Source organism: Mus caroli, chromosome 5, assembly GCF_900094665.2.
Source record: "Mus caroli chromosome 5, CAROLI_EIJ_v1.1, whole genome shotgun sequence".
Taxonomy (NCBI): Eukaryota; Metazoa; Chordata; class Mammalia; order Rodentia; family Muridae; genus Mus; species Mus caroli.
In genome coordinates, this window is record NC_034574.1 from 121,681,343 (window position 1) to 121,699,969 (window position 18,627).

An 18,627-nucleotide genomic window follows, 5' to 3' on the forward strand; every position below is an offset into this window, starting at 1 on the left:
CAGCTTGCTGTCCTGGAGACAGTAGCCATGGCTAGGATAATTTTTCTTTTAAATATTTATTTTATGTGAGTACACTGCAGCTATCTTCAGACACACCAGAAGAGGGCATTGGATCCCATCACATATGGTCGTGAGCCACCATGTGGTTGCTGGGAATTGAACTCGGGACCTCTGGAAGAACAGTTAGTGCTCTTAAGCACTGAGCCAGCTCTCCAGCCAAAGGCTACAGTTTTTAATAGTCTTTGTGTCTAGAGACTGTTTAGCAGACCCAGTTGTCTGGGGTATGTTTGACTTGCAGCTTTCCCTCTGGTAAGCACGCAGGGACCTGACGGTGGAGATGCGTCTGTTCAAGAGACCAGGGGCTTCTGGGTAGAACCAAGTGCAGCCAGCAGACCAATGTCCCTGCTGTGTCGGTAATTGTTTGCTTTGTAAGGTGCGCCCACTAGGGGCGCTACAGTGGGCCTGGCTTTGGGGGTGACCCTCAGTGAACTGAAATGGAGTGGAAGGACCTGGTTTTCTAGGTCAGAGGAGACAGAGAATCCAAGTGTTGTGCCAGGCCACCCTGATGAACACTATCTTTCTTCCCAAGCCTTCGGCTGCTCTCTCTGCTTTGAAAAGGCAGGATGCCAACTTGGGCCTCAGGAGTTTCCAGCCATAAAGAGGAAGAGCCCACAGAAGCCTCAAGTCCCCATGTGTCCCTGTTGATCGATCCTCAGGAGGCTATGTGCACATAGCCCCCAGCCTTCCCTGGCTGCAGGCAATGCACGTTTGGGCCACTCGTTGGTTAGCTCTGATAGCTTGTATGCCACCCACTTCCTGGGGCACTCTGAAAGGAACTGTAGCAGCCTGTGCTGCTCCTGGCTACTGCTTCAACACCTTGGTGTTTATCTGGAGCATTGTGGAGTCTCTCTCCGTTGCATGATGGGAACCTTGCCTCTGTGTGTTCCCTCAGCTTCATGGACACACCCACACACTCTTCCCTGATGGGCCAGCCCAAGCCTCTCAGAGAAGCACCACCTGCAGGCGGGGGATGGAGGGGTCTGTGCTGTGACCAGGACCGTGGTGGTGGCAGATGGCAAAGCGTTCTATAATTGGAATAAGTGCAGCAGCTTGCAAATGCAAGCAGAGCATTTAAAAGCCAGAGGCAAATATCCCAAGACGTGACTGCCGGCTTTCCTGCCTCCTCCACAGGCGTTTCTCTGACTTTCCTCCTCCAAGGTGTGGGGCTGCATGCTGGGCTAGTGTCCAAGCTATGGTAGCTTTGAAGGTTAAGGACATTTCTCCAATTAAAGACAATAGGACATGCAGAGATCACCTGCAGAGTTACCTACAAGTACGTGGAGTCTCATTCATCTATCATTGTTGCCATAGAAACAGATCTCCGTGGAAATGACCCCATCCTCAGGGCCCAGACCCCTTGCTCTCACCCTGACACTGCCCACAAACACTGTGGTCTTTCCTATACATCATTCTGGCTATGAGCTATGACATTTCTCAGTGCCAGAGAGGCGATGCCACCATGCACACTTGTCCTTCCTGCCAGGAGCAAATGAGCGAAGGGCCAGCATTCCCTAGAGCTCTCTTGTAACTCAGCAAGACAGCTGACCCCAACCTCACCTACTGTGAGGAGAGGAACACAGCTGTCTGTGTATTGGGGACCCTGCCTCTTCTTGCTCTCAGGGTCCCCGTCTGAATGATGGGAATGATCATTCCTGAACCTAGCATTCTCTCTGGTGTCCTGCATGGCAATCTCCCCACCCCTTCCCCCTGCACCCTCTAGGAATCAGTTATGCAAATATCTACAGAGCTGGTGGGTATGCAAAGGGCTTCAGTGTTAACAGTAAATAGCCTCCAATGCAGCCACACTGCTCATACTTCAGGGCTGTAGGCTGCCTAAAGACGGTCACCCAGGAGACATCTAAGTTGTCTGATACACTCCGAAGATACCCACCCTTAGAGGGAGTTCTGACAACTAGTGTGAGGGACTTGGTCCCTGTCTCTCCAGTGCTAAGGTGGGATCCCGGCTGGGCTGCGGGGGCCTGGGCTTATCAATTATGAAGTCTGACCATGCATTGGTCAAGACTTCAAATGTCCCTCATTCCCATCAACTAGCTTGTCACCACCTCCTACGTGTGGCTCAGCCCCATCCTCGTGGGACCCTGCAAGGCTGCGTAAGGCAGAGGTCCATCTGTGCTCTTCCTGGGCCTGGGGATCGAGATTTGTGACAAGCTCCCAGAGATGCCATGATGATCAGTCTAGCATTGAAAGCCCCTAATCTGGCAGGTCCCTCTCTGACTTCAGTACCAGTGTCTGGTCTGAGCCAGGGGCCACACTGGGGGACAATTGGAAAGAAAGCAGAGTGGCTCTTCCCTATGGAAGGAGCTTGCTGTTGGCTCGGGATGGATAGGAGGAGCCAGAATGAATTCTGATGACCCATAATGGAATTCTAGGCATACTGCCAGTCCCTCCCAACCACAAACCAACCCCAAGGAATATCAGTCCCAGCCTCTCGCCCATGGTCATCTGAATTCATACCACTGGCCAGCGGCAGGGAGATGTGTGCACAGGGTCAGCTCAGCACTCCAAGAAAGTGTTTTTGTATTCCTATGCCCACTCCTCTGCTGGCACCAGGCTGCGGAGTCCTGGTTCACACCCACACCAGGTCCCTGTGCAGTTAGACCCTCAAGGTGCTCCATAGAAGGGAGAGAGGAGGAGGATGAGCAGACCCAGGGCTCAGAGCTGCCCGCCTAGGGAAAGTACCACAAGCACATGTGTGAGAGGACAAGCCACGCTGAATACCTGCATGCAGTCCAGGGTGTTCTGGGTGGCGAGCCAGACGAGACAATTACAGAGAGATGGTGTGAATGAAGTAGACAGTGCTCAGGACAGCCCATGGCCAAATGGCCCGCCCCAGCTTCTGAACAAAGGCATGTTGTGTCATAGATGTTAGCAAGCATAAGCTCAAAACACAGGCTACCGGCTGCAGTGATAACTCAGCAGGAGACGGGAGGGACACAGGCGACCAAGTCTGTATGTTTCAGGGCAGCTAAAGAAAGGGATTCTTTCCAGTCCGGGGAGGTGAGACTAAACTGTTCCCCAGGAAGATAGATGTCCATCTGGAGGTAGCCCGTTCCATTCTCCCAAGACCTGCGTCTTTCTGGCATCTGACACACATGTCCCTCTTGATCTAACTAATGGGAACTCTCCAACGATCAAGATCAACTCATTGGATAGTGACCACAGAACCTTTCCTGGGGGAGCTATAGATTCCAAGGGGTGACATAAGATGTGCACACACTCTGTTTTCAGCAGCAGCAGCAGCTCCTCCCCTGGGGAAAGGGTCATCTTGTAATTCCATGGAAATCCTACCTTCCCTGGCAGCAGGTAGCCTGGGGAGCTACACAGTCTGTCCAATTCACCACTGCCTGCCTCACAGCGTGAGCGCTGGCTAACTACTCACTCTGCATGAGGAATGACTGGCAAGGACCCCCAAGGACATCGAGTTCTCAGCATCCCTCTACCTACCTACCATTCTCTAAGAAGACCCATCCAGGACCAAAGTCACAGACCAGGAGCGGGCACTCTGTGTGCCACCCCAGATGATGGGACCTGGTGGCTGTTTTGTTTCCAGATCCTCGGGACCCTTCAGGAAGATCTACATGTGGCTCAGGTGGCCACTTCCACAGGGACAAAGATCCCACCAGTGCTGGTACAGCATTAACCACTTTGGCTCCTAGACCAGTGGTTCCCAACCTGAGGGACGTGACCCCTTTGGGGGTCATATATCAGATACCCTGCATATGAGAAATTTACATTATGATTTATAATAGGAGAAAAATTACGGTTATGAAATAGCAACAAAAACAATTGTATGATTGCAGGGGCTGGGGGGGGGGGCAGTGCTCGCCACAACGTGAAGAACTGCATTAAAGGGTTCCAGCATTTAGGAAGGTTGGGAACTGCTGCATGAGACCTTCCCCCTTCTCCGATCCTGCAAATGTCTCCCCAGCAGGAGCGCAAAGCTTCGGGACTGTCCCCCTATGCCACCCCTCAGAGGATGGTATCCCTAGGAACAACCCAACATTGAGTGTAGGAAAAGCACCCCCTTGTGGCTCGATGAGAACAGCTAGCCAAAGCCCACCTCTGACCCAGGCTGTGAGGTTGAGGCTGTGTGCTGTCTCCTCAGTGGTAAGGACAGAAGTGGTAACAGTGCCTAGGAGACAGCTTGCTTGCAAGGATAATATGAGTGGTGGCGTGCTGGGGCCACATCCAGTTTCTGACAAGCGGCAGGGATCATTTACTTTCTGCTGACCATAGAGTCCTCCTAGCCCCACCCACCCGCCCACCTGTGCTCACCTCTAACAGCTGCACAGCACCTTCATGCTCTTTCTTAGCTTCAACCTGAGCCTGGTGGTGGTGGAGAAAGAAAAGAAAGCATTTAGGCAGGGGAAGAGGAACTCCGGGCCAGAATCTGCAAGACCAGAATGTGCCACGTGGTCCTGATTTCCCAGGAGAGGGTAAACGCTGCAGGTCTTCCTCTGAGCTGCACCAGGTGGCGACGATGGATTCGGTTGAATCTGATGATCTGCGGGGAGTCAGGCAGAGAAAGATGGGACTCTTACATAGTAATGGTGCCCAGGAGAGAGCATGCCTGTGAGGACAGCTTGCATGGGCTGGGGTAGCATCTCATTGGGCAGCTAAGCATGAGGCTTACAGCTCTGCCCCTGCAGCTGAGAAGGGACCCTGTGTGTTCCGACCAACCAGAGCAGCCGGGCTCTCCATGCTAAGCCTGAAGAGCACTCTCTTCTAGTCCATCCTCCTGTCTGGGAGATGTGGCACCACCCTACATAAGTTTCAAGTCCTCCTTGGGTCACCCTGGCCTGCAGGAGGTGCCCTGGTGTGAGGGGTCTTACACCTCCAGCCCACAGCAGGGGCCTGCCCCCTTTCCCCATGATTAAAGTCACACCGCAAGAAGACATGTTACTAGCTTTACTGAGGAAATTCCGCATGAAGCTGCCCCTGCCTGGCAAAGGACAATTCATACAAAAAATTAAAACACAATCACATTTGTCCCCACTCCTTCTGAGACCCTGGCATAGTGACAGTCCATGTTATACTTGTCTTAATGGCCCCCTCACCAAAGAGCAGTGCCTGGAGTTTTTTTGGTTTTTTTTTGTTTGTTTGTTTGTTTTTTTACTACTGAAGAGATAAATACAATCTCAGACTCTCTCTCCCATTAGTTTATCTAATGATCACAGAGCCCAATCCCAGCTGGGAGCCTGTGCTGGGAGACCCTGGGGGAATAGGAGGCCTCTTTCCTTTTGGACTTGAGAGGAGAAGTTGGTGCAACTGCAGCCATCTTACCACCATGAGGGGAAAGGCTACAGAAAACCAAAGGCCAAGCTGGCCCAGGGGAAGGCAGAGAGAAACAAAGCATGGTGGTATCTGGGAATTCAGCTGTGCCTGTAGTGTCTGGTTAAGGTCCTGGTCCTAAGCACATCCAAAGTCCTACTGCAGTAATAATCTAGGCAGACAAACTTTCCCACTGGGTTTTCTGTTTGGAGAAACCAAGATAAATGCCATCACTCACTGGTAAGAATATGATGCTCCCTACCAAAGATGGATGAACTAAGGCTCAGGGTATCTGAGGTTACAGCAAAAAGACAGCACAGGCTCCTGCCTCTCCAGGCTGGGTGTCTGACCAAGCTGGGCCCATTAGTGGCTCCAAGTATTCTTTAGTTTCATTTTCTCTTGTTTTTTTGAGACTAGGTTTGTGTAGCCCAAGCTGGCCTCGAACTCACCACATAGCCAAAGGCAAAATTGCAATTTTCCTCCTTCTTTCTCCCACGTATTGGGGAGATGGGCACGTGCTGTCACAGCACATGTATGCCATGATGAAAGTTGACCCCAGGCCCTTGCACATGCCAGGCCAATGTAATAACTGAGCCACACCCCCAGGGCCCCATTCTTCAGCTCGTGAAAGGGTTTACTTCCTGGCACTCTAGTCTCCTGCCTCGTCACCTGCTCTAATTAGGAAGCCATGTGCCCAGCTGGGCTCATATCGGGGTTTCCATTTCCAGAGAGTGAGTATCAGCCTGGACTTTGCACTGTGGAGGGTGAGAACTTGCATATTACCTCATCTCTGCCACTGTGAGATTGTGTGTGGGCTGGGCTGAGGCTCCATGGCCCAGACTCAAAGGAGAATAAGCCCAAGATTTCCAAAAAGCTCATTCACCATGCATCTCATTCTCACAGATTCCCAATGAGGGTCTAAGAGCCAGGCGAGCCGCTAGCACCCGGCCTGCTAATCACACAGTTATTGAATTCAGCTCCCGCATTGACACTTGAGATTATTCCTTTCAAAACAAAACAGCAACAATAACAGAAGAAATAACAAAATGGGGCATGGGGTGGGGAAGAAATCAGCCAGGGAACGGAGAGATTTTATAAATATCTCTGTCATCGAGTCAAAGACAGTTTTCAACCGCCAGGATTCAATCAACAAAGCACACAGGCAGGCTGGGGAGGCCGGACCAACTTGGCAGCAACGGCTCCATCTCTGCCTCTGGATGCCGCTCAGGAGTTCATTTTCATGGGCAACTTCCAAGCTGGGCCATTTGGGCGATTGGAATAGATTGTTAAATTTAACACTCCACGTTGGCAGTTCCAGAGTCTCAAAAAAATAAAATAAAATAAAATCTCAGCAGTAGCTCAAGGGAGGCTCATTTTGGGGCCACTGCCAACACTGGGGGCGGGGGAGGGAGTGTGACCTTCGTGGGAGACAGGATGCCTTGCAGATGGAGAAGCTCAGAGGAAGAGTTACGGCTCCCAAGGAAGCCCACAGTGCTCCCCAGAACAGAACAGAAAGGACCTATCACCTGCAGGGGCAGTTGTCAGGAAGGGAGGAACAGGCCACAGATGCAATGACAGATTCAAGACAGACATGCATACAGGAGGGATAAACGACACGGGCACAGGTCACTTGCTTTAGAAGCCATCCTGTGCCAGGACGATAAGCGTGGGCTGGAGCTAAGCAGAGTCTTGGGGTTTTTTTGTTTTTGTTTCTGTTTTTGTTTTTTCCTGCTATTGAGATTAGTTTAAACGAGACTCTAGTAACTATTGGAGATGCAGGGCCTCAGACAGAAGCCCTGAGTGTGACACTCATCAGGGCTGAGATGTTGACAGGCACGTGTCCACATCCCGGGGCATGTCTAGGGAAACAGAGGAGCGTTGCCAAAGCTCCAGGCGCTTCTCAGTGACAGAGCACTTGCCTAGCGTGTACAAGGTTCTGGCTTTCCATGCCCAGTAGCACAAACAGTAGCAGGGCCCCTGCACTCCTGAGTCTATGTGTAGTGTTGGTCCGTGTGTATCCCACCTCTCCCTACATAAAGCAACAAAAGCCTAGACTTCCATGGCAAGGGCAGAAATCAGCAAAGAATGTGCCAACCAGCACATTCCCCAGAAACAGACCCAGGATTGAAAGCTGGGACTCTAAAGTGGGAGGCCAAACCTTTGCATATACTGTAGATAGTAAGGACGAGGGCACAGGTGGCCTGAGACACTGAAAATTTGCAGCCATGAACGTGGTATTCTGAAAGGGTCACAGAAAGGCTCTGGAGAGCCTAGTCTCCGTGTGATTACACTCACATCATAGGACCTTTAGCCCATTCGCAACCTCAGGCTCCTTGGTCGTGGCTATAAAGAGGAGGACTCTATGTCCCAGGTCCCAGGAGGGCTGGCTGCTATGGTCATAATTTACTCAGCAAATGATACAGGGATAGGAGTGCGTAGTGAGAACTCACCATCTCTATCTCTTGGAGGCGCTGTGATAAAGGCTGAGTGAGGGACAGTGTCTTACCTGTTCTCCGTGCCAACCTAGCTCCCCAGCTCTGGGGTTCACCCAGTGATGAACTTCTGCTACAAGATGACCTGTCCCGGGAACCTGAATGTTCGTCCAACAAATGGGCCAACATATCCTGATACTATCTACTGTGGACCTGTGTCCCATGCTGGTGCCAAGAGGGTACTTTGGTTGGGAGCAAACTCGTATACCATGACAGGTATGCAAAATGGCCTGGGGGGACCCTTGTAAACCCGTGAGAGGTTTTGAGTCCCTTCTAGGTGATGGTCATTGTTGGGGCTGATGTGTTTTGCTGTGTACTTCTTCATTTACCTTCATCCTAGGATGGCAGTGTCAGGGGCTCCCCAGACACAGTAGCTCCTTTTCTGAGCTGGCTCTGTGTTTATAGAGCCAGCAGCACTGTGAGGGAGGCAGCCATCAGCACGGGCAGGGGTCAGACTGTGTCATCCAGAGAGGACCAAGTGCAAGAGAACTATGAACTTGGGAAGAGTTCATGGTCTCCTTCCACTCCACTTCCACCACCCTCCCTAATGCCATTGTTGTTGTTGTTGTAACAGCCATCATTTCTAAGAAACTATACAATCGGCAGTTGATTTTATCCAGTTTCACTTCCTATGTCCCCAGAGATAAGGAAGCACCCATATGTCCAAACTAAAGACCATGATAAAGGCACAAAAAAAAAATCAAGGAGATTGGAGAGAGAGAGAGAATGAGAGAGAGGGAGAGAGGGAGGAAGAGAGAGAGAGGGAGAGGGAGAGGGAGAGGGAGAGGGAGGGAGAGATAGAGAGAGAGAGAGAGAGAGAGAAGCAAAGAGGTGGGGCTGGTTCCTTCTCAAATCTGATAAGATACTCAGTCCGTGTGACCCCAGGCTCCCAGGGAGCCTTCTGTGGAGGAGTCATATCCTGTCGCCCTTATGAGACATTATTTGTATCTCTGCTGGCTTGTTATCTGTCTCAGATGGACCCGGCCTGCAGATATGACTTCCAAATTGCAATGAATAGATGAGAGGCTCCTGTTCCTCCCAGCCCCGGGGAGGAAGATAAGAATAATATCCTGGCAAAATATTGTTTCTCAGGTATGCTGGCCAATTTGTTGTGACAGGCGGTAGGGTTGTGACAGTCCCCATGAACAGTGGCTTAATGAAATCTCTACCTAATACCAAGACTCCTTTATTAACTAGAAAAGGGGCTTCAAAGGTCAGCTACCTGTTGCCTCTGGCTGATAGACTCTGATTTGGAAAAACAGACAGATTTTTATCTGCACCTAGGCTGGTTGAACAACTGAGTGTCCCTATTCCCTGTGAGATCAAAGATTCATGACAACCATTGGATGGTTGGCATGGAGCCGTGCAGAGAGTTCAGGAGTCACCCACTCACTACCCATCCTGGCCAGTACTGAGTCAGGGCTCAGACACCCACAGCCCATGCCTACAGCCTAGCCTCTAGTCCCATAGATGCTCAGGTGTAGGTGCTGTCGTACCTCTGGTGCCCCGGTGGGTAAGCTCTGCTCACAAGGGTTAACTGCCCTGCTAAGAGAACAAGTGAGGCCAGGAGGTGGGGATGCTAGGCTTCAGACAAGAGAGGAGAGAGATGAGAGCAAGTCAGTCTCTGGTCTCCATATTCTAATTCTTTTGGGGCTTCTTCCTCCCAGCCCTGGTTCTTGCCAACAGGACCTTTCTACCCGGGAAAGAGACAGGACAGCAAAGCACACATGGACTGAGGTAGGGATGGGCTTCCTCAGCCCCACCCTTCACAGTGTGTGTGGTGGAAGGTCTACCCCGAGTCATCTGGTCCTGCTTCCTGATACCTCTCCTGTTCTCTCTTGTTCTATTGGCATCTCTGTCTGTCCGTCTGTCTACCTGTCTGTCCGTCTGTCTGTCATATCTATCTATCTATCTATCTATCTATCTATCTATCTATCTACCTACCTAATAATGAAATCTCGCCATAAATACAATGAGGTTTATCACTATTAACACATGTTAAAGAAAACATCCAAAAGCAGCTATTCCCTGATGCCCTAACAGGCCATGACAAGAAGGTGCCAAACTGACCCAGCCCCAGCCTGGGTTCCCATCACCTTTGCCTTTCCCTGGGACAAGATTTCATCCCAGGCTGGGGTGAAATCAGGGAAGCAGGGAAGCAGCCTGCTTCCCCAAAGCTGGAGTGAGACACACCCCTGGCAGGAACTGCTCTGACAGGCTTTTCCTGACTGAGCCCAGCATCCGATGGGACTGGTTTACAAGGTCTCTGTGTTACAAGACAGTGCCCTGGAGTAGGCCTAAGGGAAACCAGGGCCCACAGTAGAATAAAGGCCACAAAGGAGCTTTGCAGACCTCAAAACTCAAACTGGTACACAGTTAGAACCACCTCCCCAGGCCCAGCAAGCATGCACACGCACACGTGCATATACACAGACACACACACACACACACAAAACTTCACCCTCCCAGGCCCAGCACATACACACACCCCACCCTCTCAGCAAGCACACAGGTACACAGACACATACACACACACACACATACACACACACACATACACACACACAAAGACACACACACTTGCACTCCTGGGCTCACCTGCTGCAGTAGCTGGATCTCCTGCTGCTTGGCATTGAGGATGGCCAGGGCTTGCTCATGCTCCAACTCCAGCTGTTGCCGCCGCTCAGCAGCCTCTCGCATATGCTGTAGGGACAGGGGGGCCCCTGAGCACCTGCTGCCCACCACCACCGTGCATTGCAGTACCGTACAGCAGGCTTTCTCTGTGTCCCCTCCCCGCCCCCACCCCCAGGAGCGGCACGATACACCCGCCTCCTCTCTAGGGCTTCTTCACTGGGAGAGGAAGAGAGATTGGGAAACCCTGGTTCCCAGGCACCCTCCCCTGCTTTGGCTGTCTATATTCACAGCACAGGAGATCTGGCAGAGATGCGGCTCAGGCAGAGGGAACCTCCTCTTCCCCCAGCGTGGCGTGGGAAGGCGTTCACTCCTCTCCTTCTGCTTTAGCTCAGGTATTTTGCAAACACCAGCAGACAAGGCTCAAATCTGTTCCTGCCCAACCTGCCCTGCTTCCATCTTCTTACCTGCAACAAAATCGCATGACCCTCCAGTAACACTGGAGGTGAATGCCATAATGGTCCCCTTTATGATCACAGGGAAACTGAGGCACAGCCTCACACAACAGGTAAAGTGCACATCTATCCAGGATGGATGCCAGAGTCCACAGAGCCCCCAGAGTCCCACGTTTTCACCCTCGCCGTCAGCTCCATCCTTCAAGGATGAAAGCAGAAATGGTAGCGTCTCATTGGCCTGGAGACCACCCATTCATCTTCATTGGAAAGACAAGGTTCAAGCCCTCAGAAGCTCAGGGGGCTGATGCTCACTGCGAACCTCTGATCGCTGTCAGCCCTTTCCAGAAACCCAGTCAATGAGGAACAACCTCATGTGTGAGGGGCTTCCCAGCACAGAGATGGCTGGGCACAAAACATTCGCATTTAATTTTTCCGTCTTTATTTTTTTATATTATATTATTATATTACTTTCTAAAAGTCTGAAGTGTGTGTGTGTGTGTGTGTGTGTGTGTAGCATATGTCTGTCTGTCTACATGTGTATGCGGCTGCACATACCTTGCATGTACTCTAAGAGGGCAGACGCTGACACTTGGTGTCTCTCTATAACTCTCCACCTTATTTTTGAGACAGGCTTGCTCATCAATTTGGGACTCGCTGATTGGCTTCTGCTCCCTACCCTCAGTGCTGAGAGCACAGGCTAGGCCTAGCATTTTTATTGGTGCTCGGGATCTCAACCCAGATCCTCACACTTCAACTGAAAGTATATCCACCAAGCCATCACCCAACCCCTTAAAGGCTGACCCTTTTCCCTCTAAGTGCAGGTTCCTTCCGAAGCAGGAAGGTCTCAACACACACCACCCAGGTACCAGAAGCAGAAGCGCATCCAGTGGCCCCATCAACGTGGCTTTTCCACCTGCAGTCAACCCTGCAGACCTGTGGCCCTCCTTCTTGGCATCTTTCTGAGGGTCGTGAATATACTTGCTATGATGAAGGGATAGGTACCCTGACACCTAGGACAGAGATCGAGAGCCAGCATGATCGCTTTCCTCTTTTGCTTGAACTGGTCGATGACTTGTTATTATTTGTTTATTTTCATTTATTTTTATTTTATGTTCATTGGTGTTTTGCCTGCATGTGAGTCTGTGGGAGGCTGTCAGAAGCCCTGGAACTAGAGTTAGATAGGTGTGAGATGCCACACGGGTGCTGGGAATTGAACCTTGGTCCTCTGGAAGAGTAGCCAGTGCCTTTAACTGCTGTGCCACCTCTCTAGCCCCCTGTAATTTATTTTTAATCTAGCAGTTTCACTGAGTCTTGGGTTTTTGCCGTTACTTTGTTTTGCTATCTTTACTTAATTGGTTTTGGAATGATCTGCTGATTGGTGACAGGGTCCCCACAGGTAGCCAGGTTGGTCATGAATTTGTCATCCTCCTGCCTCAGCTTCGAAAGGACTCATTTAACACACATGTGGCATCGTGACAGTTTGGTGTCAGGCCTCTAGCCCAGGCTGGCCTGGAACTATGTAGTTGAGGATGACCTTAAATTTCTGATCTTCCTGCTTCCAACTCCCGAGGGCTAGGATGCAGATACAAACTGTCACACCTGGTTTGGGCATTACTGGCAGCTGAATCCAGGGCCCATGCAACATAGCATGTACCCTACCGACTAAACCACACACACCCCATCCCCTGGTGTCAGGGTTTTAAAGGATTTCAGTTAAATCATGAAATAAGAGGCTGGTCTCTCGGGGAAAGGTAAGTGACTGTTCCCTGAGCATCGCCACCTTTTGGCACCAAAAGATCCATTCTCCTCAGAAACACTGAGGAGCCTGTTTACCATAGTGGTGAAGGATCCGTATTCTACTGCATTCATGATCCATGCTCTACCTCTGAATTCTACCCTCAGCTCCTCACTGGGGATTCTAGGCAGGGGCTCTACCACTGAGCCACGCCCTCAGATCCTCACTGGGGGATTCTAGGCAGGGGCTCTACCACTAAGCCATGCCCCCAGCCCCTCACTGGGGGATTCTAGGCAGGGGCTCTACCACTGAGCCACACTGGCAGCCTCCTGCCCCTTACTAGGGATTCTGGGCAAGTTCTCTACCATTAAATTCCTTCCTAGTAAGTTCTAGACACACACTCCACTGCTAAGCCAAGCCTTCAGCCTGGGCTGAGTCTCTCTTTTCAATGTACAAAATGGGTTAAGCTGGTTGTTTGTCAGCCTGGAAAAGTGAAGTCTGCCCTGGGTGCAGTTTTAAGGTACCATGACCTCTGTGTCCCCTCTACTGTCTCCAGAAGTCACTCCTAGGGAACTCCAGAGCTGTAATTATCCTGCACCTCCGCAGACAAAAGTGATGGTTTCACTGTTGCTATGGAAATGCTCCCAGGAACTCAGGATGCTGGGAAAACAGAGCTCCCCAAGATATGAACAGAACTCCATAAGGCAGTTACTATAACCTCTTCACACTGGGGCTGGGCTGGGTCATTTCATCTGGCTGAAGACAGGGTAAGACAGTGGAGGCACCCTGGGGGGGTTTCTCAGAACCTTAGGGATACCCAAATCCTAGCTTCTCATGTCCCTTACAACCAAAGCATGGTGTTGACACACACCTCCTCCTCCTCCTCCTCCCACCATGTCTAGATGACACAGTGTACCTGATGCTGTGTAAATTGTCACCCTGTGTTGAGGGACCAACAAGAAGGAATAAAGCTGCACTCTTTGGTACAGGGGCATGCTTTTAAGACATCTCCATCCATATCAACTGAATCCTTGGACAGGAGACCCACAGGTAGTATGCGGTCTAGATCTTTGCTGCCTACTCTAGTGCTGAGTCCTGGTCTGACTCCCTGAGCAGGAAACGGGACAGGTATGTTTACACGGATTCTTTATGTCTGTCGACCTTTATATGTTAGGCTGGTCCTGCCTTATTGTGGTTGCCAATTTGGAGAATTATTTTGAAGGGGGGGGGAAGGGTTAAGACAGAATTTTTCTCTATGTATCCCTGGCTATCCTGGAACTCACTCTATAGGCCAGGCTGGCCTCGAACTCCTACCCGCCTCTGCCTCCAAAGTGCTGGGATTAAAAGTGTGCACCACTTCTGCCCAGTCAGGCCTGGAGATTTCTAACCATCTGCATTGCAGCCTTTACTTCCCCTGCACTTCAGTGTGATCATACTGACCAACAGCATGAAGCACCGTGCACTCTTAGGACACGTGGTATGGCAGTTCCCCCATTCCACACTAGCAGAGATCCTGGATGGATCCATTAGAGTTCTTGGGGCTCCTAGGGAGCTTTGGGATCCCCTTATATTAGTCACCAGCTCCTAATAGAACACTTAAGGGTGGGAGGGGTTAGCCTGGATCATGGTTTCAAAGACACAGACTGACTTGAAGGAGAAGGCAAGGGAGGAGGTGACTCTATCCATAGTGAGGGGAGCAGAGACTGGGACCAGAAGTGGGTGGGGTGACCCTGTAACCTTCAGAGTCCCCACCTCCACCCCCACTGTGGCATACCTCCACCAATCAGTGGGACTTAACAGTCCTATAGCTTCCCAAAACAGCACCACCATCTGGCAATCAGCTGTTTAAGCAGATGATTCTGTGAGGGACGGTTCACATTCAAACCATGGTATCCCCAAACACCAACCAGTGAGGTGACCAGGGGCTCTGCCACTAGCCCCACAAATGACCATGGTGCCCTTGGTAAAATGATGACAGGAAGTGAGACACAGGCTGGACCAGCCACATGCCAGCATTTTTATCAATGCTGGTGCTTCCGTGGTTGCTACTCCCCAGCAGGCTCAGAGAAGCCAAGTTCATTACTGATCACCACACAGTTAAAACACAGCAGAACCTGGACACCATCTGAGAATGTCAAGGCGCAGAGCCTATGTGTCCCCAACCACCACCATGGCCATCTCCAGGCTCCAAGAGGGGCATGTGGGCATCCTCCCACGCCATGGACCCAGTGCACGGCCGCCTTGCAGCTGTTTAATTGAGCTATTATCCCAGCTAATCTCTGTGCTTCTGTTTATTTTGGAAGTGGGCACTGCTAAATGCAGCCCGGGCCCTCTTTATTTAGTTCGGGCAAGGAAGTGATTACTGAAAGGAGGAGACCAAGCTCCTCACGAGGATGCAGGAGACGTATTAGCCAAACGCAGACACTGCTCCAGATGAGGGGTTGCAGGCTTTGGGTCCTCAGAGGTTGCCAGGCAAGCAGATGCACAGGCTTCTCAATAGAAGGCGCAAAACTGATGCAGGCCCTAGTACCAGGTGGAGGTAAGTCGCTTTTGCCTCCCCCAGGCAGCGTGTTGGCAGAGAGGTACAAGGGGACTGGGGGTTGGGGGTGGCAGGGGTGTTATGGTTCTGGCAGTAAAGGACTTGAGTTCAAACCCTGGAACCCACATAAAAAGCCAACTACAGTGGTGTTTGCCTATAATCTCAGCAGTAGGGACGTACAGGCAGAAAGATGCTTAAGGCTTGCTGGCCAGCCTAATCAGAGAGCTCTGGGTCAGTTAAAAACCCTGTCTCAAACAAAAAGTGAATTCCCGATTGTTCAGGGTTCTCTGGAGGAAAGGAACATATAAAATGAATCTGTGTATATATAGAAAGGGGGTTCATTAGAGGGGCTACAGGCTGTGGTCCAGCTAGTCCAACAATGGCGGTCTACCAACAGAAGGTCCAAGAATCCAGGAGTTGTTAAAGCCCATAAGGCTGATGCCCAGCTGGTCTTCAGTATACACCAGCATACCAAAGAAGAAGGCTCTAATGCAAGTGAAGGAATGGACTTGCCAGTGAGAGCCAGACCAAGCAGGCAAAGAGAGCTAGCACGGCCTTTATATAGGCTGCCAGCAGAAGGTGTGGTCCAGACTAAAGGCGTCTTTCCACCTCAAAAAAATTCCAGATGAAAAGTGGGTCTTCCCACTTCAGATGATCTAATTAAGAAAAAAATCATTCATGGATATACCCATTCATGGATGTACCATACATGGATGTACTGGGTTTTAGTTAGTTTCCACAGGTAGTTGAGTTGACAACCAAGAATAGTCATCACAGAACCTGAAATGAGACACCCAAGATTGCCCTCTGGCCTCTACACATGCATGTGTGCATACATATGCACACACACACACACACACACACACACAGAGAGAGAGAGAGAGAGTGAGTGTGTGTGAGAGAGAGAGAGAGATGAGGTAGAAAAATACATCTTCAAAGGACAATAAATGGAGACTTTTTAAACAGCTAGGAGAAGAACCTGGCTAGCAGATATCCTTGCTTCAGTGTCCACCTATCCAGCCAGCCCATGTCCCCCTGGGTACTGTCTCACATCTGCCTCCGTGCTCACAGGACCTCCAGGAAGAATAGACTCCATGCACGCTCCTACTGAGAACATTCACACACCCATCATCTCTGTGCCTGTATCCCTCACTTCAAATCCACCTGCCAACGTGACAGCAGCAGTCCTTCTATGCTGTGCCCATCTCTGTCCCCTCAGACAAAATTCCTCAGCAGCAGTGATGAGTCTGAGGATGGCAGGTACCAGGCTCCCAGTCCTTGGACATCTCTATCTGTGGGGCTCCTCACTGCTCCCATGGGTCCATAACAATGGGAATGGCTAGTCCTCTGCGTCTGTTCTTCCTAGGGGAGTAGACCTGCTTCCCTGCCCTCATTGGCACTTATACACTCCCCTTCCAGAAGAATCTTCTCCCTCTATTTATTGCCAGCATTTACTTCTGACCCCTAGAAGTCCAACACAAAACATAGCCTCAGCTTGTCCCAGAGACAAATGTCGATGTCTCTATCAGAGATGTTGGAAGACATCAGCAGATTCCAGCATCAAGCCACCAGCTCCTCTAGATAAGGCACTGGGAGCCATTCCTGGTCTCCTGTCTTCATTCAGTACCATCCATACAGTTTTCCTCTACACAAACTGGTGTCTACATTTGCCCCGGCCTCTCCCTCCCAGGTCATGATCAGTTATCTTCTTGTCTCAGGCCTGGCCCCTTCTTCCAATGTCCCTGAAAGACAGCTACCAGGCAAACCATCTCCTCCCCGCCCACCCCCCAGCCCACTGCAGGAACCCCCCCTCCTCCACCCACTGTAAAAGGCACAGCAGCCACCACCTAGCTTTGGAAAACTTTAAACTGTATCACAGCTGGTAGGCAACTCGGGGGCCCAGCCTTGCTTCTGGCCTGAGCTCCTCTCTTGCCCCGCTCAACACCAAGCTTAGCCTCTGTAACATCTACTTCTGTATCAGCACTACCCCTGTCTTAGTTAGGGTTTTACTGTTGGGAACAGACACCATGACCAAGGCAACTCTTATAAGGACAACATATTTAACTGAGACCGGCTTACAGGTTCAGAGGTTCAGTCTATTATCATCAAGATGGGAGCAGGGCAGAGTCCAGGCAGGCATGGTACAGGAGGAACTAAGAGTTCTACATCTTCATCTGAAGGCTGCAAAAAGACTGGCTTCCAGGCAGCTAGGACAAGGGTCTTAAAGCCCACGTCCACAGGGACACACCTACTCCAACAAAGCCACACCTACTCTAACAAGGCCACACCTCCAAATAGTGCCATTCCCTGAGCCCAGCATATTCAAACCACTGCAACCCCAATGCCAAATCTCAGTCCATACCATATCTATAGCCCCACAGAGTTCTCTGCTGTGTCTACGTGGCTGTCCATCTAGTTGTCTTGATTTGATATCATTTCTCCTCCACTGACCTGTGACACCACACAATGGGATTGGCAAGTCTGGCTTCTGTGACTGGGCAAGATGAATGACTGTGCAGTCAGGGCTGCTCCTCCAGCCCACAGCCCTGGTCTCTCCTCTCCATATGAACAGCTTCTGCCAGCACTCTTCAACACTATATCTGTTATGAGGACACCAGGGAAGTTGAAGGACCCTGTGTCCCTAATCACTCTAGGTGCCCCCATGTGTGTGTGTGCATGTGCTAAGAAATTTAACCAGTGGTCACAGGTGGAGAATCCACAACAGGCTTGACTATGGGGGATTAGTGTTGATTGGGGCCTCAAGACCAAACTGCTGTGACCAGGTCCACACTAACTCGACTGGAGGACTCCTACTGCTGGAGGAGGCAACCTCACATATCACACTCTCAGGGAAAATGGCTTCCCAGAACAATGAGTGTCAAATGATACAGTGACAAGAAGCTTCAGTCAAATATAGGAGTGGGGGGGGCACACAAAGATAGTTCTGTGGGTGAACTTCTAGCCACCCAAGCATGGAGAACGGAGTTCAGATCCCCAGGGCCCACAGAAACAGCTGGCTGTGGTCATGCACATCTGTAACTGCAGCACTAGAGAAGCAGAGGCAAGGGGTCCCTCCTCCAAACTCACTAGCCAGCAAGTCTAATGAAGGCAAGTGAGCGTTAGCTTCAACAAGAGACCTTACCTCAAAAAAGGTAAAACGAAGCTTTGGGAAGATGGTCCTGCAGGTAGAGGCACTTGCATGAGGGCCTGAGGGCCTGAATTCAATCCTTGGTTCCCACAAGGTGAGGGAAACTGACTCTCAAATGTTGTCCTCTGATCTCAAGCATAGACTGCGGTACACATGTCCCTGCGCATGTGCCCTCGTGTGCATGTACATACACACACGTGTGCACGCACAGAGAGAGAGAGAGAGAGAGAGAGAGAGAGAGAGAGAGAGAGAGAGAGAGAGAGAAGATGAGAGGA

At 50.8% G+C, this 18,627-nt stretch overlaps 1 protein-coding gene across 10 annotated transcripts in view; it reads right to left on the reverse strand.

Moving 5' to 3' along the window:
- The window catches only part of Rimbp2 (RIMS binding protein 2), a 192,534-nt gene that overhangs the window by 51,892 nt on the left and 122,015 nt on the right, over nucleotides 1-18,627 (reverse strand). For all 10 annotated transcript variants that reach the window (XM_021163023.1, XM_029478016.1, XM_029478015.1 and 7 more), the window contains 2 exons: nucleotides 10,443-10,547; nucleotides 4,357-4,407 (listed from right to left, as the gene is read on the reverse strand). In XM_021163023.1, the coding sequence (XP_021018682.1) occupies nucleotides 4,357-4,407; nucleotides 10,443-10,544 (153 nt within the window). In that variant the 5' untranslated portion in view covers nucleotides 10,545-10,547. The remainder of the gene's footprint in view (nucleotides 1-4,356; nucleotides 4,408-10,442; nucleotides 10,548-18,627) is intronic.